The sequence below is a fragment of the Eumetopias jubatus genome, unplaced genomic scaffold (genome assembly GCF_037043125.1).
Source record: "Eumetopias jubatus isolate StellerSeaLion01/CBP00866 unplaced genomic scaffold, mEumJub1_p1.0 scaffold_4, whole genome shotgun sequence".
In the NCBI taxonomy this organism is placed as follows: Eukaryota; Metazoa; Chordata; class Mammalia; order Carnivora; family Otariidae; genus Eumetopias; species Eumetopias jubatus.
In genome coordinates, this window is record NW_028274810.1 from 64,953,498 (window position 1) to 64,979,195 (window position 25,698).

At 38.4% G+C, this 25,698-nt stretch overlaps 1 protein-coding gene across 1 annotated transcript in view; it reads right to left on the reverse strand.

Annotated features, from left to right (window-relative positions):
* The window catches only part of ZYG11B (zyg-11 family member B, cell cycle regulator), a 71,281-nt gene that overhangs the window by 34,630 nt on the left and 10,953 nt on the right, over nucleotides 1-25,698 (reverse strand). Inside the window, exons 2-3 of the mRNA XM_028106890.2 lie at nucleotides 15,894-16,059; nucleotides 4,622-5,376 (exon numbers count right to left, since the gene is read on the reverse strand). Of these exons, the coding sequence (XP_027962691.1) occupies nucleotides 4,622-5,376; nucleotides 15,894-16,059 (921 nt within the window). The remainder of the gene's footprint in view (nucleotides 1-4,621; nucleotides 5,377-15,893; nucleotides 16,060-25,698) is intronic.

The following is a 25,698-nucleotide window of genomic DNA, read 5'->3' on the forward strand; positions in this document are numbered from 1 at the left end:
GAAAACTGATGGTGACAGAAGAGCAAATTGGGTGGGGAAACAATGACAGAGTTAGAAATTCTATGGTAAGATAACCCTCTGTGTTGGGACTAGAAATTGAGGAGAAAGTAAAGAACTAAGATTCTCAAACAGAGACCATGAGATGTAGTGTAAAGGACACATGCTTTGGAATCAAACAGTCCAAGATACAAAGGCAGACTCCAGTATCAGCTGGTTGTCACCCTTAAAGCCATTCCCCCTCACTGAGGACAATACCTCTCTCACAGAGTCAAGAGATCAAACTAAATAATACACATGAAAGTGCAAAAATCAAACCTCTTTTTAATATTTATTTGTTTGTTTGGATTTGGGGAGGGGCACAGAGGGAGAGGGAAAGAGAAACCTAAGCCGATTCTGCACTGACTGCAGAGCCCAACATGGTCGTTGGGGTGGCGGGGTTGATCTCACAACCCTGAGATCATGACCTGAGCCAAAACCAAGAGTCAGATGCTTAACTGACTGTGCCACCCAGGTGCCCCTTCAACTAATTTAAAGCATCACAATCCTAAAACAATCATTTCAGACAACTTTTTCAAACAACTTTGCTAAACTGGACAATTTTTAAAAAAGAGATGTGGCAATCTCAGCTCTCCTCCCTTAACATGACTATTTTTCAGTTCTCAAATTAGTAAATAATTTAAAAGGAACATCAATTTTTGTATATAGTTGAACAAAAGGGAAAGTTCAATGATCTCTTTTTAAGTTTGTGTTTTGTTTTGAGTAATCTCTATACCTAACATGGGGCTTGACCTCATACCCAAAGATCAAGAGTCCCATGCTCTTCCAACTGAGCCAGTAAGGTGCCCCCCGATGATCTCTCTTTTCTTAATTTTTAAAAAATATTTTATTTATTTATTTTTATTTGACAGAGAGAGACACGGCGAGACAGGGAACACCAGCAAGGGGAGTGGGAGAGGGAGAAGTAGGCCTCCCGCAGGGCAGGGAGCCCGATGGGGGGCTCGATCCCAGGACCCTGGGATCACAACCCAAGCAGAAGGCAGCCACCCAACGACTGAGCCACCCAGGCGCCCTCTTTTTTTTTTTTTTTTTAAGATTTTATTTATTTGAGAGAGAGACAGAGAGAGCACAAGCAGGGGGAGCTGCAGGCAGAGTAGGCAGAGGGAGAAGCAGGTTCCCCACTGAGCGGGGAGCCCAATGCGGGACGCGATCCCAGGACCCCGGGATCATGACCTGAGCCGAAGGCAGACATTTAACCGGCTGAGCCATCCAGGCGCCCGCAGTGATCTCTTAAAAAATATATATATATATATATTTTAAAACAATGATTCTCAGCTTCAGCTGGAATATTGCAATCACCTAAGGAGCTTTAGAAAATACTGATTATTTTATATCTGAGTCCTACCTCCCTGTGGTTCTGATTTAATTGTTCAAGCTCCAGGGCACCTGGGTGGCTCAATTTGTTGAGCGACTGCCTTCGGCTCAGGTCATGATCCTGGAGTCCTAAGATCAAGTCCCGTATCAGGCTCCCTGCTCAGCAGGGAGTCTGCTTCTCCCTCTGACGCTCCCCCCTCTCATGCGCTCTCTCTCTGTCTCTCATTCTCACTCTCTCAAATAAATAAATAAAATCTTTAAAAAAAAAATTGTTCAAGCTCCACAAATGATTTCTTTTAATTAAAAATTTTGGGGGGCGCCTGGGTAGCTCAGTTATTAAGCGTCTGCCTTCGGCTCAGATCATGGTCCCGGGGTCCTGGGATTGAACCCCGCATCGGGCTCCCTGCTCCACGGGAAGCCTGCTGGTGTTCCCTCTCTCGCTGTGTCTGTCAAATAAAAAAAAATTTTTTTTTCCAGGGGTGTGTGCCTGGCTCAGTTGGTAGAGCATGTGACTTTTTTTTTTTGGTGGGGGATGAGGAGTAGAGAGAGAATCCCAAGCAGGCTCCATGCCCAGTGGAGAGACCCACGTGAGGCTCGATCCCACAACCTGTAAATCATGACCTGAGCTGAAATCAAGAGTCAGATGCCCTTAAAGCATGTGACTCTTGATCTTGGGGTCGTGAGTTTGAGCCCCACGTTGGGTATAGAGATTACCTAAAAATAAAATCTTTAAGAAATAATAAATAAATATTTCCCCCAGCTTTATCAAGATATAATTGACATATGTCATTGTGTAAGTTTAAGGTGTACAACATGATGATTTGATACATGTATATATTGGGAAATGATTACCATAAGGTTGGTTAACATATCCATCATTTCACATAATTACACTCCAGGTGATTTTAATTGTAGTCCAGGTTGAGAATCACTACTTCAATGTTTACAGAGGAGGAAACTAGATAGTGATACCAAATAAAGTAGGTGGTTCATATGGTTAAGATTTCAAAGTAATAACAGCTCCATTTGTGAAATCAAACTTGTTTCACAAAAAAAAAAAAAACCCACAAACTTGTTTCACAGAGGCATTGTGAAATACAGATGTCCTACTAGTCTCAATTTTATAACTTAGTCTAATTCACTGGAGGGTCTGTTGGTTGTAAGAAGAAACCAGCAAAAACTGTACCGCTCTGGGATCATACCTATTACAGGATCTTTGCCTTGAGAATATTATTTAGCTTAACATACCAGGGACACATTCCTTTCACCCTTTAGGATGAAGGTCAAGCTCACCTCTTCTTGGAAATTCTCCCTTAACTCCCAGCACACAGGGATTTCTTCCCCTTTTAATTTTTAGAATTCTTTACTATTAGACCAATTTGTTAGGCAGTTAAGTAACGTTACAATAATAATTTACATTTTTATATTTCCTTCATCAACAAGCCCTCTGCTAAAAATCTGTCTTGTTCTATAACAAGTTGTTAAGTAAGGTCCTCACACTTCTTGTTGCCCTGCACCTGGCTTATGTGACCTTCCCAAGTCTGGCCCTGGTGCCTACTTTTCCAGCCTCATCTCATTGTTCTGTGACTTTCTACTGTTGAGCTCTAGCCACAGTGGCCTTTCTTTCAGTTCCTTGGATGTACCGTGCTCCTTCCTACCACAAATATTTTGTATATATTCTTTATTCTCTCTGCCTGGAATGTTCTCTACCAAGCTATTCACCCTTAAGATCTCTACTCATTCATCAATTCTTCAGAGAAGCCTTAAATTAAGTCAAGTCTCTCTGTTAAACACTCTCATATGTAATACTGCATTATCTTCTAGATTTTAGCACAATATAGTTTAAAGCCTATATACAGGCATGTATATATGATATACATATATATGTGATATATATATTTAAATATATATGTGTGTATGTACATTTAAAGCACACGCACACACTGTTGGCACATGGTATTTGATTGCTTGACTCCCTCACTAAATTACAAGCTCCATGAGGGCAAAATCATGCCTGTTTGGCTCCACCATCAAATCCCCATGCCTAGCACAGTGCCCAGTGCACACAGGCACTTGATAAAATATTGAATGAATAAAAAAGAGTAACTCAAAATCATTTTCTACATTCTATTTTTTAAGGTCTAAATTTACAAATAACCTAAGAACTGAGATGTTTATAAGATATTTACAACTAACCTTTCCTTCCCCTTTTTTGAATGTCATGATTACTCAAAAAAGATACCTTGCCTTTTGGGTCACAATATCCACTTCTAGGCCATCCCTGACTCTGCTCCAGGTAGGATCAAAGGATGCTTCTGCTTAAGTAAGTGTAGGTAGTAGGGGGAAAAAAATGGGGCTCTGGAATTAGATGTAAATCCAAATGTTGGTTCTAACTGTAAATCATATAATTTCTGAGTCTGTTTCTCATCTATAAAATGAGGCTAATACCTATCAAAGGAAGGCTTCTAGAGGATACACAGTGTATGTTAGAAAAATATTAGTTTTCCTTAAACTTGTCACAATTGTATCCTTCAAGGTCTGACTCAGATACCATCTTTTCCATCAAGCCCCAAGTTCTCCAGCTGGAAGAAATTTCTTCTACTCTCTTACAGCGATTACAATGATTTTTGGGTTTATAGTTATTTATGATTGTATCATCACCAAGACTAAGCTCCTTGAAGGCAGATCCTATATCTTTTTCATCTTTGAATCCCAAGTACCAAGCAGACAAATTTAAACCGTTAGGCATGAAACACCTTAAGAAAAGCAAAATTGCACTTCTACAGTAAAGATCTCCCCTTGGAGAACTTGACTTCCCAATGGATATCAATTCAACAAGGAGTACCCTTAGTTTTTTAAAGTGACCAGTTAGAAATGGTATGTTACAGTGGTTCAAAATATCTAAATATTACCATCATGAAAACTATCATTTATCTAAGGCCTACTACGTGACTTGCATTTTACATATACAACTATTAATCTTTAGAAGAATTCTCTTAGTTAGAATATCTGTTTTATAAATAAAGAAATGGAAACCCAAAAAGTTACATCCTTGTCTTGGTCTGGGTCACAAAGCAAGCAAGCTAGGATTTTAATTGGGACTCTCTGACTCTAAAGCAAGGCCTTTCCACTATACAATGCCATTTTTCGCAGACATGTTCCATATATTGTTAGACATTCATCTTAATGGAGCCTTACGCAGCTAAGGCATTGGTCAGCCTGACAAAATAATACATTTTTAAAGTCTAACCTTCAAATGTCCTTCACCGGTGAGGAATTCAGAGTAACCTGCATCAGTGGCCAGCAAACCTACAAACTGCATGCTGGGCCGTTGTTGTATGAAGGCTTCAACAGCTTTATCTGTCACGTGCTTTCTCCCAGAAACATCTAGGGAGACAAGGTTGGGTAGGATGTCCTTTTGTTCTAGTAAGCGAAGAGCTATGTCTGATGTAAACTGTTTATCATCTGAAATATCAAGATGATTCAGATGTTTTAGTTCCCGAACAACATCCAGTATCTGAGTAGTTGTCATTTTTAAACATTTCAAGTGGTGCATGGTTAGAGACTTGAGTCGGTCTTTGCAGGCCAGCAAAGCTGTGATGTCTGTGATTGAGGTGTTAGAAATATCCAGGCTCTCTAATCTTGGCAATGAGGCAACTTCAGCAAGGTCTTCATTGTAAAAGAGAACATTGGTAATGCTTAATGCTCGAAGGCCAGAAAGCCGGCTGAAGCACCGCTCATAAGGATCTTCGAGGGAAAGAGTTAACGAGTTCAGCACGAGGCACTGGAGATTTTGCTGGATCCATTTGTTACTGCCAAGCCCACTGATGATGTCTGTAATCGTGATGTCTGCATTCACACCTGTAGCATCAAGTTCCACTAACTTGTGATGGCAGAAGGCTTTCCGGAAAGCAACAGCAGAGATCTTGGCTTTGCGAATGCAAGCACGCTTTAAGCGCATCTGGTTGCCCCTGAAAATACCTACAGTTCCATCATTCAGTAGACCTGGAAAAAAATAAGCAGCACTTTAAATTCAAAAGATAATTAAAGAATAGCTAAAATTTCCAGCACACTTTACATTTCCAAAGCACACCCATGTAACAATATTTCATTTAATATACATAACAATTCCATGAGGTAAGAATATTATTATTACAACTTATAGATGAGTAAACTAGGGCTGAGAAAAGTGGCTTTCCAAGATCATGGGGCTAGCAAGTGACTATGGTAGATATTACAGATATTCACTAACATCTGGTTCTACTTGCCTTCCTGGACACGCAGACAGCTACATTTCCCAGCCCACCCTTGGAATTAGATGGGGCCATGTGCCTAGTTCTGACTAATGGCCTATAGGCTGAAGCACCTGAGAGCCAATGCATGATTTCCTATGCTACCTTTTCCTGCTATGACAAATAAGGAGTCTTCAAGTTCTAGACAGTATAGATTTCTGAGAGTGGAGCCTCCATTAGCTTGGATCCAAGAGTGCCATGAAGCAGAACCCTCCATGGACTTGCAGCATTTGAGTGAGGTATAAACAAACTTTATGTTAAGCTATTGAATTTGGGGAATTAATTTGTTACCAATACATTACCAGTCTATCCTTCAATTTCACAATAATACATTATTACACAAACATATATATACACACATATATTTAGCACATACATATCTACATTCAGATCACTGGCTAGATCTGAAATCTTATTAAAAGGATCTAGAGGTTATAGTCACTTTCTGTCAGATAAATTCAAATAAAGTGGATACAGGAATCTCTTAAAGTCCCTTAGAGATCCACCTGGCTAGCAATTAATAGTGCCAGTATATGATGCTTTGGAACCACATCAATCTCAACCATATCACCATATCAATTAAATATTTCCTGTGAAAGTAACAGCCATGCCAATAAAAGACAGCCTAAGAACAGTCTAGGGTGAGTGAACAGTTAGGACCAGGTAAATAAATAGCCTGGAGTCAAGGGAAGAACTCTAAGTGGCACCTCAGGAGACTCATACTAAAGATACAGTTTGGGCTGCTAGCCAGTCACCCTTATATTAGAACTAAAGTATTTTTTTTAAAGGGAACACTGCTTTCTAGTGGATTTTGCAGACTTATTCATAGTTAAAGAGTTAAAATCAAGAATAACCTTTACCTGTCACAGTGGACAAAAATGATTATATATTAAGAACTCCATTATTCTAGAGCTATACTGTCCAAACCAGTAGTCACTAGCCACACACAACTACTGAGCACTTGAAATGCAGATAGTCCTGGGTGCCTGGGTGGCTCAGATGGTTAAGCGTCTGCCTTCAGCTCAGGTCATGATCCCAGGGTCCTGGGATCGAGCCCTGTGTCGGGCTCCCTGCTCAGTGGGGGGCCTGCTTCTCCCTCTCCTGCTCCCCCTGCTTATGCTCTCTCTTTCCCTCTGTCAAATAAATAAATAAAATCTTAAAAAAATAATAAAATAAAATTACATACATGCCTCACATTTGTGGCTCATGTTATATTTCTATTGGGCAGTGCGGTTCTAGAGATAGTCTTAAAATTCTATTTCAGGGGAGTAAATTTCATGGTAAGGTTCCAGCCACTGACCAGTTATTAAACAATTATTATATGTCAAACACTAACAAATGTGTATACAAAGAAAGTAAGATATGCCCCTATACTCAAAGAATTCAAAATTCCATGGGGTGAAAGTCTCAATGTAACAAAATGAGATCTATGTTATATCAGAGTCAAGTACAAAGCACCACGGAAACAAAGAAAAAGAAGCAACCCATCATTCCTGAAGATCTAGAAAGATTCAACAGCAGAGGTAATCTTTGAGTAAGTCCTTCGAAGACGAAGGAAAAACTCAAGGATGGAGAAAGAAGGGTTGTATTAAAGGAAGAATAAACAGCATAAACAAAGCCTTAGCATACATATATTGAATCATGTTGTACATCTGAAACTAATATGTTATATTGTCAATTTTATCTCAATTTTAAAATGCCCCCCCAAAAGGCCTCAGAGATGTAAAAGCACAACACACAGAAAATGGCAAGTAGTTCTACAATGCTTGAACGTGAGAAACAGGCAGAGCTATAAGATGCTTCCATGATAAAGAGGGGAAGAACATTAGTAAAGACCTAGATATGACTGAGAACGTGATGCAATCCCAGAGATTTAAGCATGCAAGGGGGGAGAGGCAAGAAATGAGGTGGGGAAGTAAATTAGGGCTAGATAACAGGGAAAGATAAAGAGAAGAAAAGCAGATCAGCTAGGGACCTTGGGACCCAAGAAATGATATGGTGAGGTTCCTGAGTTTTTTTTCTTGCTCCAAATATCCCAGACTTAAAGTTGAATAAGTTGGTAACCCAGAAATGCTGACAAGCAGAGACAAAAAAAAAAAACACCTCCAAAAAAACATCTCATTGTAGCTAAAGAACCAGGAAAAAAGCAGTTTAGCAAGACAGAAAACTTTTAGACAAGAACTACTTTACTACAGCCAAACACCACAGAAAAGACTGTGGTCCCACCCTCCCCCACACAAGCAAACGCCATGAGGGGAGCCTAGACTTTTATCCTTGCCAGCTGTAACTAGTTGCTCCAATCTCCCCACAGGGAGGTGTTAGAGAAGTCTGAGTAGGGAGCCAGGATTTTCATCCACGTTGGGCGGTAAGAACCACTCTTTCCCCTATGATGGTAATGGATACCATGTGGGGAGCCTGGACTTTCACATTCATTTGGCAGTAATGAGGTGCTCCTCTCTTTTCCTACTGGGGTGGTCTCAAACAAAGCCCGATGAAGAGTCAAGACTTTCACTACTACCCAACGGTAATGAGGTCACCTCACCCCAACATGGTGTTAGTGGAGGCCAACTGGGGAAAGAAATGAAGTACTCACACCCCTCTCAGCTGGAGAGGTATCAGTAGAATCCTAGTGGGGAACCAGATTGCCATTCCCTGCATAACAGTGATGAGAAGTCCCGTATCTTGGGTGTCAACAGAAGTCAAGTGGGAACCAGAACATTTACCCCAATCTGGCAATAACAAGGCAGTGCCTCTACCTTGCCCTGCTGGAGTGGTGTCAGAGACACAAACCAAAACAAAAAACTCTCCTACTACCCTAAATGTCCAAATTTCAATAAAAAATCACTCATCATACCAAGGACCGGTAAGATCTCAAAATGAAAAAAATAAAATCTATAGATGTCAACACTAAGATAACAGAAAATGTTAAAACTATTTGACAGATTTATTTTTTTAAATATTTTATTTATTTATTTGTCAGACAGAGAGAGAGAGAACAAGCAGGGGGAGCAGTAGAGGGAGAGGAAGAAGCGGGCTCCCCAATGTGGGGCCCGTAGGACCTGAGCCAAAGGCAGACGCTTAACCGACTGAGCCACCTAGGCGTCCCTATCTGACAGATTTTAAAGAAGCCATCATAAAAATGCATGTGAGTGATTATAAACATGCTCAAAAGCAATAAAAAATAGAAAGCCTCAGCAAAGAAATAGAAAATATAAAGAACCAAATGGGGCACCTGGGTGGCTCAGTCAGTTAAGTGTCTGCCTTTGGCTCAGGTCATGATCTTGGGGTCCTGGGATTGAGCCCTGTGCCGGGCTCCCTGCTCATCGAGTCTGCTTGTCCCTTTCCGTCTGCCCCTTCCCCACCCCCACTCGTGCTCTCTCTCTCAGGGAAATAAAAATCTTAAAAAAAAAGAAGAAGAAGAAGAACCAAATAGAAATCTTAGAACTGAAAAAAAAAATAATGGGCTCAACAGAATGGAAGGAACAATAGAATCAGTGAACTAAAAGATAAAACAATAGAAATTACCCAAATTTAAATAACAGGAAAGAAAAATAGACTGAAGAAAAAAAAAACTGAACAGAGCTATTTGTGTCACTGAAGTCGCAGAAGAAGAGAAAGACAGCAAGGCTAAAAAAATACTTGAAGAAATAATGGCTACCTATCAGAATGACTCAAACAGTAATAATAGCAAATGCTGGAAAGTTTGTGGAGAAACTGGATCAGTCATATATTCTGATAGAGATATAAAATGGGACTGTGACTCTGGAAAACAGTTTGGCAATTTCTTTTTTAATTTTTTTATTGTTATGTTAACCACCATACATTACATCATTAGTTCTTGATGCAGTTTGGCAATTTCTTAAAACCTAAACACGCAACTACCATACAATCCTGCAATAGCATTCCTGGGAATTTATCCCAGAGAAATGAAGACATACGTTAAAACAAAACCTGCAAATGGATGATTACAGCATTATAAGATTCATAATATGTTATATTATAATTATAACAGCTAAAAACTGGAAATCCAGATGTCCTTCAGTGGATGAATGTTTATACAAACTGATGTACTCCGAAACATGGGCTACTCAGCAATAAAAAAGAGTGGATAAACACAACAATCCAGATGAATCTCCTCAGAATTATATGGAGTCAAAAAAGCCAACTCCAAAAGGTTACATACTGAATGATTCCATTTATATAATATTCTTGAAATGGCAAAATTACAAAAATGGTTGCCAGGGATTATGGAGAGGGAAGAGGCAGGAGAGAAGTGAAGGTGGCTATAAAAAGACAACATGAAGGATCTTTGAGGAGACAGAAATCTTGACCATACGTCATCATCCTGGTTGTACTACAGTTTTATAAGACACTATCACTGGAGAAAGAGGACCTCATCTAAATTATTTATTACAACTCCACGTGAATCAACAATTATCTAAAAATACAAAGTTCAGTGGGATACCTGCCTGACTCAGTTGGTAGAGTGTGCAACTCCTGATCATGGGGTCATGACTTTGAGCCCCATGTTGGGCATACAGAATACTTGAAACAAACAAACAAAAAAATCTTTGGAGGCACCTGGCAACTCTTGATCTCAGGGTTTTAAGTTCAAGCCCCACGTTGGGTGTAGAGATCAGTTAAAACTAATATCTTGGGGTGCCTGGCTGGCTCAGACAGTGGAGGATGCAGGTCTTAATCTCTGGGTCATGAGTTCAGGCCCCACGTTGGGTTTGGAAATTGCTTAAATAAACAAACTAAAAAAAAAAAATCTTGGGGCACCTGGGTGGCTCAGTCAGTTAAGCGTCTGCCTTCTGCTCAGGTCATGATCCCAGGGTCCTGGGATGCAGCCCCATGTCGGGCTCCCTGTTCACTGGGGAGCCTGCTTCTCCTGCTCCTCCCCACTCTTGCTCTATCTCTGTCGTTATTTCTGTCTCCCTCTCTCAAATGGATGGATAAAATCTTTAAAAAAAAAATCTTTAGGGGTGCATGGGTGACTCATTGGTTAAGTGTCCGACTCTGATCTCACCTCAGGTCTTGATCTCAGGGTAGTGAGTTCAAGCCCCACCTTGGGCTTCATGCTGGGCATGGAGCCTACTTTTAAAAAAATCTTTAAAAGCAAACCAACAAATACATAAAACCAGGTTTAATAAAAAAAAAAAAGATCACTCTGAGGAAAACTGAAAGCATGCTGACATGGAGTTAAGGTAATTCCATCTGATGACTTCAATTTTCTTGCTTAGAGTAAATGGTAGAAAGTCTGAGAAGAGCAAAGAATATCTGAAACAATTATTAGGAGCACTGAGTAGCTGATCAGGGAAATGCTCAAAAACTCCTGGGTAGTGCTGAGAGGCCCCATCTTCATATTACTGACTTGACTCTTCACCATTCAGGTCTCAGCCTTAGTTACTGCCCCCCCAGAGAAGCTATCTCTGACCATGCAATCTAAAGTAGATGGCTTCTCTTTTTATTCTCTATGAGAGAATTGTGTTTTTTCCCTCAGAGAACTGATCACAAGTTGTAACTCCATATATGTTTGTTTGCTCCTTAACTACAGTTAAGAAAGAAGTAAGTCCCACTGAATTATATGATCCATGAGAGCAAGATTCCCGTGTTAATTATTGTACACTCAATACCTAACATAATGCCTGGCACACAACAGGTGTTTAATAATTTTCTTCTTCTCTGGTTCTTCCTTCCCATACATTTTACTTCTATTGGGCCTCTTCTGAACCCACTAGTAACTCCTTTCACACATACATTAAGGATCTTCTGCTAAGGACCCTTGTACAAATGAAAAATGGAAACAGATCCTGAGTTAGGACCAATGTTTTCCTGTTCACACCACAAAATATATTTACACATTTTTAAAAAGATTTTATTTATTTGACAGGGAGAGAGAGAGAGAGACAGCACACAAGCAGGGGAAGTGGCAGGCAGGAGAGGGAGAAGCAGACTCCCTGCTGAGCAGGGAGCCCAAACCGGGGCTGGATCCCAGGACCCTGGGATCATGATCTGAGCCAAAGGCAGACACTTAACTGACTAAATCACCCCAGTGCCCCTATTTACACATTTTTTAATGTTAGTTTTGTCTTTTACAGATGAAACTTTAGACTCTTCAGTTAATTAAGACTGATTTTAATCTTATAGTGACTATCACAGTGCATTACAAAATTTGCTCTCAAATTTTGATATCATACACATACATGTAGTAAAATAGGTTACTCCTGGCCTCTCTGGGTCATTCTACATTAAGTAAATTTTTCTAGTAACTGAGTTTAAGTCTCTACATTTAAGAGTAATAAAATTAAAAGAGCAAAGAATTTTAAAAAGAGCATGAGATCTAGAAATCAATCCTATGTTAAAAACCTGGTTTCCACATTGATTTGCTATTTGACACTAGACAAATTATTCCACAAGTCTAAGATTCCTTATCTGTAAAAGGAAGACTCCTTATCTGTAAAAGATATGATTCTTTATCTGGGGTGCCTGGATGGCTCAGATGGTTAAGCGTCTGCCTTTGGCTCAGGTCATGATCCCAGGGTCCTGGGATGAGTCCCGCATCTGGCTCCCTGCTCAGCGCAGAGCCTGCTTCTCCCTCTCCCTTCTGCCATTTCCTCTACTTGTGCTCTCTGGCTCTGTCCATCTCTCTGTCAAATAAATAAATGAAATCTTAAAAAAAAAAAGATTCTTTATCTGTTGTGTGCCAGGCACTATGTTAGGTATTAAATAATTATATTTCCCTCACAGGGATTGCTGTGAAGATTAAATAATATATACAAAAATCATTTTGTAAACTGAAAGCACTACACAAATGTCATTACTATATCTGAAGGAAATCTTTCTAGATTATCTTTTCCTTCTTTCAAAAATAAACATAATGAAGAATCACCTATCTTTTTTCCATGACCAATAATTGTACTTGCTACAATGTATTTAAGCTAAATCTTCCTTTACTGTCATACCATCCACGTGGGTTGTTAGTCGGCAGCCTGTGCCCTTCAGATTATTCTTAATTTGTTATGGTTAAAGAACCAAGCTAATTAGAACCATGTACATTTAAGAATATGCTGTAGGTTATCTACACTGATGTGGTTGCTATCTAGATGTATCTGTGGGAGGAGGTAAGCTTAGTATCCTCCTACTCTATCATCTTTCTCAGTACTCCCACTTAAGAATATGCTCTAAATGAGGGTTCCTCAAGGGCTTTTTTATTTACTAGAGAGAGAGAGAGAGCAAGACAAAGAGAGAGCACGAGCAGGGAGCAGAGGAAGAGGGAGAAGCAGACTCCCTGCTGAGCAGGGAGCCAGATGTGGGGCCCAGTCCCAGGACCCCAAGATCATGACCTGAGAAGGCAGACATTTAACCGACTGAGCTACCCAGGCATCCCAAAGGCTTCTTTCAAGGATTAAAGTATAGAAGTCTAAATGCAAGGATTTTGCCCCAAAGCATTTTTTCTTTCTTTCTGGTTTAGGCTATAGACAGCTGAGGTGACCAGCAATGTGACCTCCAGAGAAGTGGGGTACCGCTCGGGGAGTATAAGTCCTCAGTCACCTAGAAAGTCTAGTTGACTGTTCAAGGATGCAATCCATAATGTTTCAAAAGGTATTACTTTTTTTTTCCCAAAAGGCATTACTCTTTTCAATTTAATCCCAAAACAGAAGGCTAAACATGTCAAGGTATATCAGTTTAAATTAGGTACACAATATAACACAGAGGTATTACCATTAGATGGCAAATATCTTATTCTGATTCCTAGCTCTTTTTTTTTTTTTTAAAGATTTTATTTATTTATTTGACAGAGAGAGACATAGCAAGAGCAGGAATACAAGCAGGGGGAGTGGGAGAGGGAGAAGCAGGCTTCCCGCAGAGCAGGGAGCCTGATGTGGGGCTCGAACCCAGGACTCTGGGATCATGACCTGAGCCGAAGGCAGATGCTTAACGACTGAGCCACCCAGGCACCCTGATTCCTAGCTCTTAAACACACATTTCTTGGAAAACTTTTAGCACCATGACATAGAAAAAGCAATGATTATGACAAGAGAATCAAAGATCCCAATAAGTAAAACTCTTTAGCATCGGGCTTATTTTAATAAAAACTACTACCAATACCATTACCCCTTTGAATTGGGAAAATAGAAAAAAATTTGAATGTAAATAAGTTAAGATTTTCTAAAATCATTATGTTATTAGAAAAAATGATATTATAAAGTCTAAAGTGTTCATAGAACTTTTTTCCATTTTATTATGAAAATGTTCAAATACACAGAAAAACTGATGAAACAACTTTTTAAAATTGTGACAAGAATTGGCAGTATGTTCTTTTGCATATTGTCAGTAGTATCTACTCTTTTTTGTTTTTCAATTTTTTATATTTTAATTATTATCTATCTTAATCTACATCTGACAAATTCATAAGTTGAATTATAAACTTGTCATGTAACATACAACACAGTCTAGAAATACTGTAAGGCTTTTTTAATTTTTATTTTTACTACCGAAGTATAGTTGACATACAGTGTTATATTAGCTTCAGGTAAGTACTATCTACTCTTGTCTCTTTTGCAAAGAGATTAATTCAGAACAGTTTTTGGGGAATGAGGCAGGAAATAACATTGGGGTGATACAAATGGGGACAGCATTTTCTCTGACCCTCAGTTTCCTCATCTTGAAAAGAAGAGGTAGAAAACACATTCTGATGACACTACTCTGGAGGATAATTTTTAGTTACACTTACTTAAAAACTACTTCCATTATTTTACCCATATAAAGCATTTGCCACAGAGCTAGTATATAATAACAAGTATCTAATAAATGTTAGCTGCTATTATTAGCTATCAGTAGTTATAGTTCAAAAAGAATCTATATAATAACAAGTATCTAATAAATGTTAACTGCTATTATTAGCTATCAGTAGTTACAGTTCAAAAAGAATCTGGCAAATTAAAACTTTAGTTAACGTTTATTTTTTTGATTCACAAGTTTAGTTATATGTATATATATATTTAAATTGAGTATGTTAAGCATAGTCATTAAATTGAGACGAGAAAGAAATGAAAGCACTGACATCATCTCTTAAATTACTGTGCAGTTTTGTAAGGGACCTTTAACTTTACCATATGTAGTACCTATTGATATTAACCCAGTTCCTTTGGCAGGCTGAATTCAAAGAGACTACAGACTTGAGCAAATTAGTGAAAACCAAGGAGTTCAAACATCTTCTTTCCAAAATTATTCCAAAATGCCTCAATTATACCCTTATTTCTCCCACCCTTCCTCAGAATGCATTATCTGGATTCATACATTATATATATAATAAAGCCACAGCAAAAGTGTACAGCATTATCTGGCATCTAGGAACAGGAATATCTCTAATGTGGATGTAGGAAGATTGTGTGGCAGTGAAAACAGCACAGATTTGGAATCAGACAGACTTTCATTTGAACTAGGACTCTACCATTTACCAGCATTATGACCTTTAACAAGTTACTTCTCTGAATCAGTTTCCTTATCTGTATACGAATGGGATAATAATGGTTATTTTATAGGGTTTTTGAGAAAATTCAAGGAAAACATAAAATGCCTGGCACATAACAATCAGTAAATGATATTATTATTGTCACATATTCATTCTATTTTATAGTTGTTGACAAATTATATTTCCTACTTGAAAGAGTTTATAAGCCAGAAATTAAAAAGGCATTATGTATTTCAACTTAAAACTTAATCAGAAACAACAAAAATTCTCTACATAAACAGAATTCCACAGATAAGACTTTTTCAATTTATTTTCAAAATTTGTTTTTGAAAACAGAAGTATTAAATTAGCTGTGCCTTCCCAATTCAAAGATCAAAAGCAGAAACTCGTTTTTCCATAATTGTATTTATTTATTTTTCCCACTGCCAAATGAAGATGTAAGGTATTTTATACCAGCAAACTTCTAAACGGGTATCTTGAAAGATAAGTTATTTTTGCCATGGGAAAGGCAAAAAAAAAAAAGAAGAAGAAGAAAGAAAGAAAGCAATTTTCCTAGACAGAAAAGAAAAATACTTATTCCAAATTACATAGTAAGTATCAGGACAGGCAAAAATAAATGAATTCCTTTTCCTGGAATTAGACTCATCTGGCCTTTTCTAAGAAAATAATCAAATGGCCACAGCAGCAGCACTTCAAAATCCAATGCCAATTAACAGCACATAATTCTTAGTTCCTCTGCTTATTTTTTTTACCATGAAAAGCCATGGTCTGAAGCAGTCGATCAGCCACCTCCTGTGGGAATACTCCAGGTTCCTGCAGGCACAACGTTCCATCTTGTCTTGCTGAACAGAACTTCTCAAGGTGAGTAGTCAGGAAATTCAAGCAGATATCAAGTAAGGAATAGGGAGATGCTTCCTCCTTGGAACCCAGGAAAAAACATAAAGGGAGCACAAAAGCCAACAAGTTAGTTTCCAGAAAAGTAGAAAACAAAACATTCATTTACTCATTCAACAAGTATTTTTACTCAGTGTCTGCCATATGTTAGATACTGTGTTAGGCAGTGGGAATATAATAGGTAACCCATGTTCTCAAGAAGAAGAGAAACAATTATTTACATAAAGTACATTATATACTATATTAGAGGTCATATTGAGTAGTATGTAAGTACAAGCAGGGTGCCCTAATCAGTCAAGGATGGTCAGGGAAGACCTCAGAGGTATAGCAGATTAATCTTCCTAATTTACTACCCATGACCCTCCCCTGCTCAAACCTTCCACAGACTTCCATGGGCCTGAAGACAAAAAATAAAATTCTTAGATTGTTGGACTGATGCCTGAGTCCTTTCTTTCTTTCCTTCTTTTTTTTTTTTTTAAAGATTTATTTATTTATTTTGAGAGAGTGAGAATGAGACAGAGTACATGAGAGCGGGGAGGGTCAGAGGGAGAAGCAGACTCCCTGCCGAGCCGGGAACCCGATGCGGGACTTGATCCCGGGACTCCAGGATCTTGACCTGAGCCGAAGGCAGTCGCCCAACCAACTGAGCCACCCAGGCGCCCGATGCCTGAGTCCTTTCAAAATCTAGACCAAATTTACTCTCAAATTTATCTCTCACAAAATCCCCATCCCAATCTGGTAATTCAAATATGATGAATTTGTTTGGGCAAAAGAATTTGCTGTAGGTGTTAACATCCTCAAAACAGAAAAAGGTTAACTCTGCTATTCCAGTCTGAGGAATAAAGAACTAATCAAATAAGCACAAAGATTTAAGTGTAAGGGTTTTAACTACAGAAACAAACACTGTAAATGTCTCCAATAATAATATAATTAAAATATAATTATAGTAGCTATCATCCATTAGGTGCTTTCTTTATGACTGTGCTGAGTATCTTATATGAATTATCCACTACTTTGGTGATGCCTTTGTTAATTTCCCAAGGCAAAATTTTACTCTCAGCACCTGACAAATTAACAACAGCTATTAGGTACCGAATGACAGCTATGTGGTACTAGGCACTAATCTAGCTATTAGGTACTGAATGACAGCTATGTGGTACTAGGCACTAATCTAGCTTCTTTATATATACTTGCAATCTTCAAAAGTTTGTTTTGAACAAGGCAAACAGGCTCAGAGGGGTGCCTGGGTGGCTCAGTCCGTTAAGCCTCTGCCTTCAGCTTGGGTCATGATCCCTGGGTCCTGGGATGGAGCCCCACTTTGGGATCCCTGCTTAGCAGGGAACCTGCTTCTGCTTCTCCCTCTCCCTCTGCTGCTCCCACTGCTTGTGCTCTCTCGCTCTGTCAAACAAATAAATAAAGTCTTAAAAACAAAACTGCGACTCAGAAAAAATAATTTACATGTCAAAGATAAACAGCCAGCAGATGGCAGAGGAAGAATAAAAATTAAAACAGCTATTTTTCATGAAACACTAAGCCTCAGGTCCTGGTTCAGAGTTCTTTAGATACATGAGTTCTTTCAATTTTTACATCCTATGAATCAAGCACCATTATAATATGCATTTTAAAAATGAAACTGAGGTTTAGGTTAAATATCTTCCTTATATTTACATGGCCAACATGTTGCTAAACTGGGACTCCCAAAACAAGAATGAAGCCACAGCCTATATTTTTAAGTTTTTAACCACTATGCTATCATAATATTATAATCATAATTGAGCTCATACTACTTGTTAACATATGCTATATGCTATAAACTATGTTAAGCACTTTACATATATAATTTAATTTACTTCTCATAAAAATTCTATTCTAAAAGTTAAATTCTTTCAATATCCCCATTCTACAAAGATGAGGATACTGAAGTTTTGAGGGGTTAAGTAATTTACCTACGGTGATACAGCTAAGAAGTAGCAGAGCCAGAATTAGATCCCAGGAGATCTGACTGTAGAGTTCAGTTTGTGCTTTAATAAATCACTACAGTGGCTACCATTTATATCTGACTCCAAATCTAGGATTCTTTTACAATCTCATGTTAATCACAGTTTTTTATGACTGTATGTCTCCCCAACTAGACCATGATGTTCTTCAAGTTCAAGGAACCTATTAACGCTTTCATTATATCCCTAGCACCCAGCATAGTCCCTGACATTTGCTGGTTCAAAAAAAAGGAGTTCAAATTAGAAGACTAGTAAAGGGACTTGCCCCATGTCACAATATTTCTAAGAAGTGGGGCCAAGGAATGCCTGGGTGGCTCAGTCAGTTAAGTGTCTGCCTTCGGCTCATGGCATGATCTTGGGGTCCTGGGATCGAGCCCTGTGGCAGGCTTCCTGCCCGGCAGGGAGTCTGCTTCTCGCCCTCCCCTTCATGTTCTCTTTCTCTCTCAAATAAATAAATAAAATCTTAAAAAAAAAAGTGGGGCCAAGACACAACCCAGATCTGTTGATATGAAGTCCATACCTTTTCCACTATACCATACCATCTCTCAGAACAATTATTAGTTTGGCACTAATATAAATTCCAAAAAACAATTTGGGGACCAGTTGGTTGTTATGATGGCTCAGACATGAGGTACTGATGCTGTGGATTAGGGTAGAGGCAATGAACATGGAAAAAAAATCAAAAGTGAAAAATAATTTGAGGGAATAATTAACAACATGTAGTAAGCATTTCTGAATCCCCAGTACCTAGCACAATGCCTGGCACTCTACTAAACAGGTGAATGTTATTTGAAGGATTCAGCAACATTCATACAGCATACGTTTGACATATACTATCTCATTTAGCCCTCACAACAGTCTTGTGGAGCTGGTATAGTAGACACCATTTTGCATAGGAGAATACCAGAGTTCAGAAAGAATAAAAGACTCAAATTCATCCAGTTAGAAAGTGAAAAAATTGAGCCAAGGTATCAAGGTATTTAATTCCAAACATTACACCCTTTTTCTCATTTCACATAGCACCCTCTGGTGAGAGAGGAAGGGAGGTGGAGGAAGGGAAGCTGAGATATTAAAAAAAATAATAACTCCCAAGATTTAAAGTAGGAGTTAAGCAGGGTAACCTGGGAGAAAAAGTGTGTGTGTATGTGTGTAGAAAGAGAGGAGCACGATAAAGCAAATGGGATAAAATGCTAAACGTCTGGGCAATTTTGGTGACTGCTATGTGAGAATTCTTTGTATTATTTTTGCAACTTTTTATAAGTCTGAAATTGTCAAAATAAAAAGTTAGAAAATAAAAATTAAAAAAAATAATCTCACTGACAAAACTGATAAGAAGACTAGGCAAAGGATTGTTTCTTCAGAAGAATTTGTTGTAGTCATAGAGAGTCTGTCTGTTCAGGCAAGGACAGAAAAGGAACTAAGGCTCTGGTGAAAGAACTGAGCTGAATACGCAGATTTAAATAGCATCCCCTAGTGGTAACAGCTGAACGGTAAGAATAGATAAATTCTCAGAGGCAGTGATCAGGAGAGATTACTAAGCCCTGTAATTAACTATCACAAGTACAGGGGGCAGAATGACATGGTCCCTGAACAATGGCTGAAAAAAATACCCTACAGCAAATACGAAAAACAACAATTCCAGTATGAAACAACAGTGCAGCTCTTTTTTTAAATTTTTTTTTAGTTAATGTGTTTTCTGGAACAGGATATAATCCTGACAGTGAATTATTCAAATAAAGTTTGCCCAGATTGGTCCTCTCAAATACTGCTGGTCAGAGTGTAAACTGGTACAATTTTTCTGGATATGAAAGATTTAATAATCATAAAAACATCCACACTCTTGATCCAGTACTTCTTCATTAGGTAGAATTTACCTAAAAAATGGTAAATAATCATAGATATTAACAAAAGTATATAGGGATTGATTACAGTTTTTCTGACCAAAAAAAAAAAAAAAAAATCCACACATGCAAATGTCTAAAATAAGAGAAAATGGTAAGTAAATCATGGTATATCAATTCTTTTTTTTTAAAGATTTTAATTTATTTTATTTATTTATTTGAGAGAGAGAGAGTGAGAGAGAGAGAGAGCCCAAGAGGGGGTAGGGTCAGAGGGAGAAGCAGACTCCCTGCTCAGCAGGGAGCCTGATGTGGGACTCGATCCTGGGACTCGGGGATCATGACCTGAGCTGAAGGCAGTCGCTTAACCAACTGAACCACCCAGGCGCCCTCAATTCTATATAATATTACACAGCAATATGTATGTTTCTGAATAACTTTTAATGACACAGCAAAATGCTAAGAGTAAAATATTACTAAGCTACATAAAAACAGTATGTAGCAGGATTTCAATTAAACATCTACACAGCCACAGGAAATTATATTGCCTGAAAAGTGTTTCAGGAGCTTAGAAAGCTACCTCTAAACTAAATATGTTGTGGTGTATCTATAGAGAAGAACAAGGGAAAGAAATGAAATAAAAAAGGATAGAGGATACCTTGAGGTTAGGGGGATGTGGCATAGAAGAACACACAGGGGAAAAAATTGCAGTGGTCATGTTCTATTTCTTAAGTTGGGATGCCAGGTTTTTAGATATTGGTTTATTATGTTCCATGACTTACATAAATGTTCATATGGTTTTCTGAATATATCAAATTATTAAAAATGGAAAAAGACAAAAAATAAAAACTAGTGGAAATGAAAAAAAAGCTGTTTCTGTTTTTTTAAGATTTTAATTTATTTATTTGACAGGGTGGGGGGGAGAACAAGCACAAACAGGGGGGAGCGGCAGGCAGAGAGAGAAGCAGGCTTCCCGCTGAGCAAGGAGCCTGATGTGGGGCTCGATCCCAGGACCCTGGGATCACAACAAGAGCCAAAGGCAGCCGCTTAATGGACTGAGCCACCCAGGTGTCCCTGTTTCTGCTTTTCAAATATTATAAGATAACCAAGAAACTATCATTTTATCAAAGATATTTTTCAGTATGTGTATTCAAACTAAAATAGACATTTTTATTAGACTCAGTAACATTTTAATTTTGAATGAAAACATTTATGTATATACACACATACATATGCATACTTATTATTCCTAAATTGGCCATAATGTAACTTCTCACCACTGCTCTTATACCCTTTCCCTACACAGTCTTACATTCCCTAGAGGTTTTAACATCTGATAATGATGGACTGGGTTGCAAAGGAGTCTTGGGAAGATTTTCAGAGGAAAGGTAGAGAGGCAGCTATGATGTATAAGGGAAGCAGACAAGAAATAAAAAGAGATTTTGGAGAAGCATTATCTGTGACCTCTGTTCTACTTTACAATGTTCCAAAATTTGCAAATAAAGACTCAGAGTTATTTTGAAATGACTTTTTGGCTGAGGGGATTATGTTCCATGGATTATGACACTGCTGAGACTAGATACATAGGTCACAACTTAAATAGTTAAACATAAGCAATTAAAGAATTTATTCTACTATTAAGGGTAGGTGTATACACATGTCTTCTCTTCTGCTCCTGCCTTTATATATCACAGAGCAGGGCCTTGAAGGAACAAAACAGAGGAAAAGGATGACTAGAATGAAAGGAGGTCAGAAGAAGTCTTGACATGACATTACCTAGGGGAGACACAGAAGGCTCCCAGATGTTGGAAAAAAAAAAAAAAGAAAGAAAATAGTAGGAATTTTCATCACTATACATCTGTCTGGCACTTCAATTTATAAAGCCTTTTCAAAACAATCATGACGACTCTGTGAGTTATGGAGAACAGAAATTATTTCTGTTAGGAACCTGAGGTTCAGAGGAATGTTTACCAGTGGTAGCCATGCTCCCTTTCTTTATATATGCTGTTCCCTCTTCCTAGAATGCCCTCTGCACCTGTCCATCCATCAAATTCCTATTCATACTACAAGAGCCAGTACCTATGTCCACTCCTCTATGGTGTCCCTCATATACCAAAACACAGCCAGATATAATCACACTACACTCTGTATATAGTTCTATTATAGTTATCTACTTTTGCTTACATGGCTGTCTCCCCCTCTAAACTATGATTCAAGAAAAGCAGTTCTCAAAAATTTTTTTTCCTGTGGCCCACTTAGGTAGGGCAAAAAACTTCATAGCCTACCCATCCTTCTTGGTTCCCAAGTTCCAGTTGGAAAGTGTTAACAATGAAGTTATCATTACAAGGAAAAAAAAATTTTTTAAGATTTTTTAATTTATTTATTTGGCAGAGAGAGACACAGCAAGAGAGGGAACACAAGCAAGGGGAGTGGGAGAGGGAGAAGCAGGCTCCCCACTGAGCAGGGAGCCTGATGCGGGGCTCAATCCCAGAAACCTGGGATCATGACCTGAGCCGAAGGCAGATGCTTAAGGACTGAGCCACCCAGGTGCCCCTACAAGGAAATTTTATAAATATCTGGTTTAACAACAGGAAAATGAATGTTTCCTATTTCACAATACATTGTCAAAGTCTAAATTTGGAAATTTTTATGTCAAAAATACTATTAATGCAAATATACATCACCATACATGAGATTAACCAAATAAAACACAACAAATGATACCAATAATAAAGTTAAATTAATGACAATTCATAATTAAGATAAAAAACTAGCAACCATAAAAAAACTACCAACTCAAACAATGCTGATGCATTGATTACAAAGCTCTCTTCCAAGGAATTACAGGAATTCCAAAAAGCTACATTTGTACATATGTAGTAGGAACTTTGCAACACTTGCAAGTGTCAGACTTCTTCATAAAAGAGTCTTGGGGCACCTGGGTGGCTCAGTTGTTGAGCAACTGCCTTCAGCTCAGGTCATGATCCTGTAGTCCCAGGATCGAGTCCCGCATTGGGCTCCCCGCTATCAGCGGGGAGTCTGCTTCTCCCTCTGACCCTCCCCCCTCTCATGCTCCCTCTCTCTATCTCATTCTCTCTCTCAAATAAATAAATAAAATCTTTAAAAAAAAAAGTCTTCAATAAACTCGTAATCTGCTAACTTTAGCTTTATGATTACTAAATTGTAGTAATTCTTAGTAACTAAGTAGTTCTCTAGTATGGAGGCTTTAGTACATAAAAATTAACGTCTCAGGAAATGCATCATTTACCAGGCCCTAGGAGTTAGGAAAGGAGTTTTAGAACAGTTCATCATCTATCAGCAGGAGCTCAATGTCCCACATACTGAAAACGACTGGGGTTAAGACCCAAGCCTTATCCATTTTTGTGTCCTCTACTCTTACAGAGCAAATGACTGGTGTCTACTGAGTATGTGAATAAATGAACTATCTATAAGCAGATTCCCTGCTTTCGAAACACTGCTTCTTATAAGAACATGGTACAGGGCGCCTGGGTGGCTCAGTTGGTTAAGTGACTGCCTTCGGCTCAGGTCATGATCCTGGAGTCCGGGGATTGAGTCCCGCATTGGGCTCCCTGCTGGGCAGGGAATCTGCTTCTCCCTCTGACCCTCTTCCCTCTCGTGCTCTCTATCTCTCATTCTCTCTCAAATAAATAAAATCTTTTAAAAAAATAAAAGAAACATTAAAAAAAAAAGAACATGGTACAACTAGGGGTATGGGATAATGAAGACAGGGCAAAAAAAGAATAGCTCCTCAAAACAGCTTTTTCCACTTGACTACTTTCTGATAGCAAGAAAATGTCTATCAACTCTCCCTCTCTTCAGAAAAGACATCCATGCACTTATAGCAGTATATCTTTTTGGATGGCTTTCCATTTCTTTAGAACCCAGTTCCATACCTTCCAGACAACAAAAAGGATCCCTCCTTATCTATCACTCATTAAAATCCTAGGTCCAGTAGGATTTCCTTCTACTAACTACAATGCCTCTGTAAAAGTCATTTCATTTTTGGGCCTCAGCTTCCTTATCCATAAAATGACATTTGTAATATTTTTCCTTTCATTCCATAAGGTTATTGTATCAAATGAAATAAAGGATATGAATATGCTTTGTTAACTCTAAGACATTGTTACCGGAGACATCCATATAAAGTGTATTTTTCCTTATAATTAATCAAAAGAGAAACCTCATTACTGAGAGAGTCTGGAGGCCACAGGGTCTCTCTTTGAGGAATCTCATATCGACACTCATTAGCTCTTCCTAAACCTTCTCATGGCTTTCTTTTAATCATCCTTAATTTTTCTTTTATCTTTTTTTTTGCTTTCTTATATTCTCTTTCCTTGAAGTATTTAGTCATCTACACAACACTCAGCTAGAGGCATTCTCAGCCACCTCCCCATGACTTAGTTATCTATCTTGTAGGTTGGTTTGTTTTATAATTTTAAAAGCTTCATCAGCTACTATATGGCCAGGGTCATGGTAAAGCAGCATTTCAATATTCTAGGCAGTGGCCCATCCATTTCTACCAACTGGGGAGGTGGGGGACACTGGGAATTCTCTATATATCACAACTGTAATCTACTGTTGGAGGGGTCTGGGGCTTCCACTGCTACTGGTATGACAAAAAACTGAAAGAGATCAGGGATCTTTTACACTTGGAATTGAAGCCCCATAAAACGTACCCAATAAATTATTTCTTGAATGAATTAGTAAATTACTACATTGTAACTTGTCTGGAAATTCATTTTATTTCTCCTATTGACACTACTTCAGGAAATATCTGGTATAAAAGTATTAAAATTGCCTTAATTCCTCAAGATAGACCTTGTGGGTTTCAGGATCACTGAATATTGAGGTCTCTCTTTTGGTTAATTATAAGGAAAAATACACTTTATGGATTATGCTGGTAACAACATCTTACAGTAAACAAAGCAAGCTCACATCCTTTATTTCATTTGATACAATAATCTGATGAAATGAAAGGAGAAATATCACAGATTTCATTTTACAGATAAGGAAGCTGAGTTACAAAAATAAAGTGCCTTTTCCAGAGGCACTGTGGTTAGTAGAAAGAATACTGGACCTAGATTTGAATTCTAGGTGGTGTTACACTACAAATTATCTCACTTTTCTGACCCTCAATTCTGTCCTTGGTAGAATGGGGATAATATTGGTACTTATCTCATGATGATATTGTCAGGATGAAGTGAGAAAGTGTGTTTAAAAACCCGTAGCACAATGCCTGATAGAGTTAATTACGCAGTAAATATTCCCTTCCTACTAGCAATGATCACACAAGTAATATAAGTTTAAGTTTCAGACACATAGGACAGCAGGTTCATGGTTGTAAATTCTCAAGAGAGACCTTTCCCATTCAGAGTCCATATCAAGACAAAAAAGCTTCTTTGTCTCCCTACACCATCAGGTAGACATTTTTTAAGTCTACCTTTTCACAAAGGATGTAGACATTTTAGGATCCTGGCTTTTTGTAGTTATATCAGTTCTAACTCATGTGAATCAGGCTCAAAATCTCATTTCCTACCTGAAATGTTCCTAAACCTGACAAATCCTCCAAGAGAAGACAAATGGCTCTGATGGTGCTTTTTTTTTTTTTTTGGAACACCTGGATGATTTTTTTTTTCTTAAGATTGGGCCAGGAACCAGTGACTACAAAGATTACAAACTTGATAATTTTATGATTAAAAATAGTTTATTGGGCGCCTGGGTGGCTCAGATGGTTAAGCGTCTGCCTTCGGCTCAGGTCATGATCCCAGGGTCCTGGGATCGAGTCCCGCATCAGGCTCCCTGCTCCT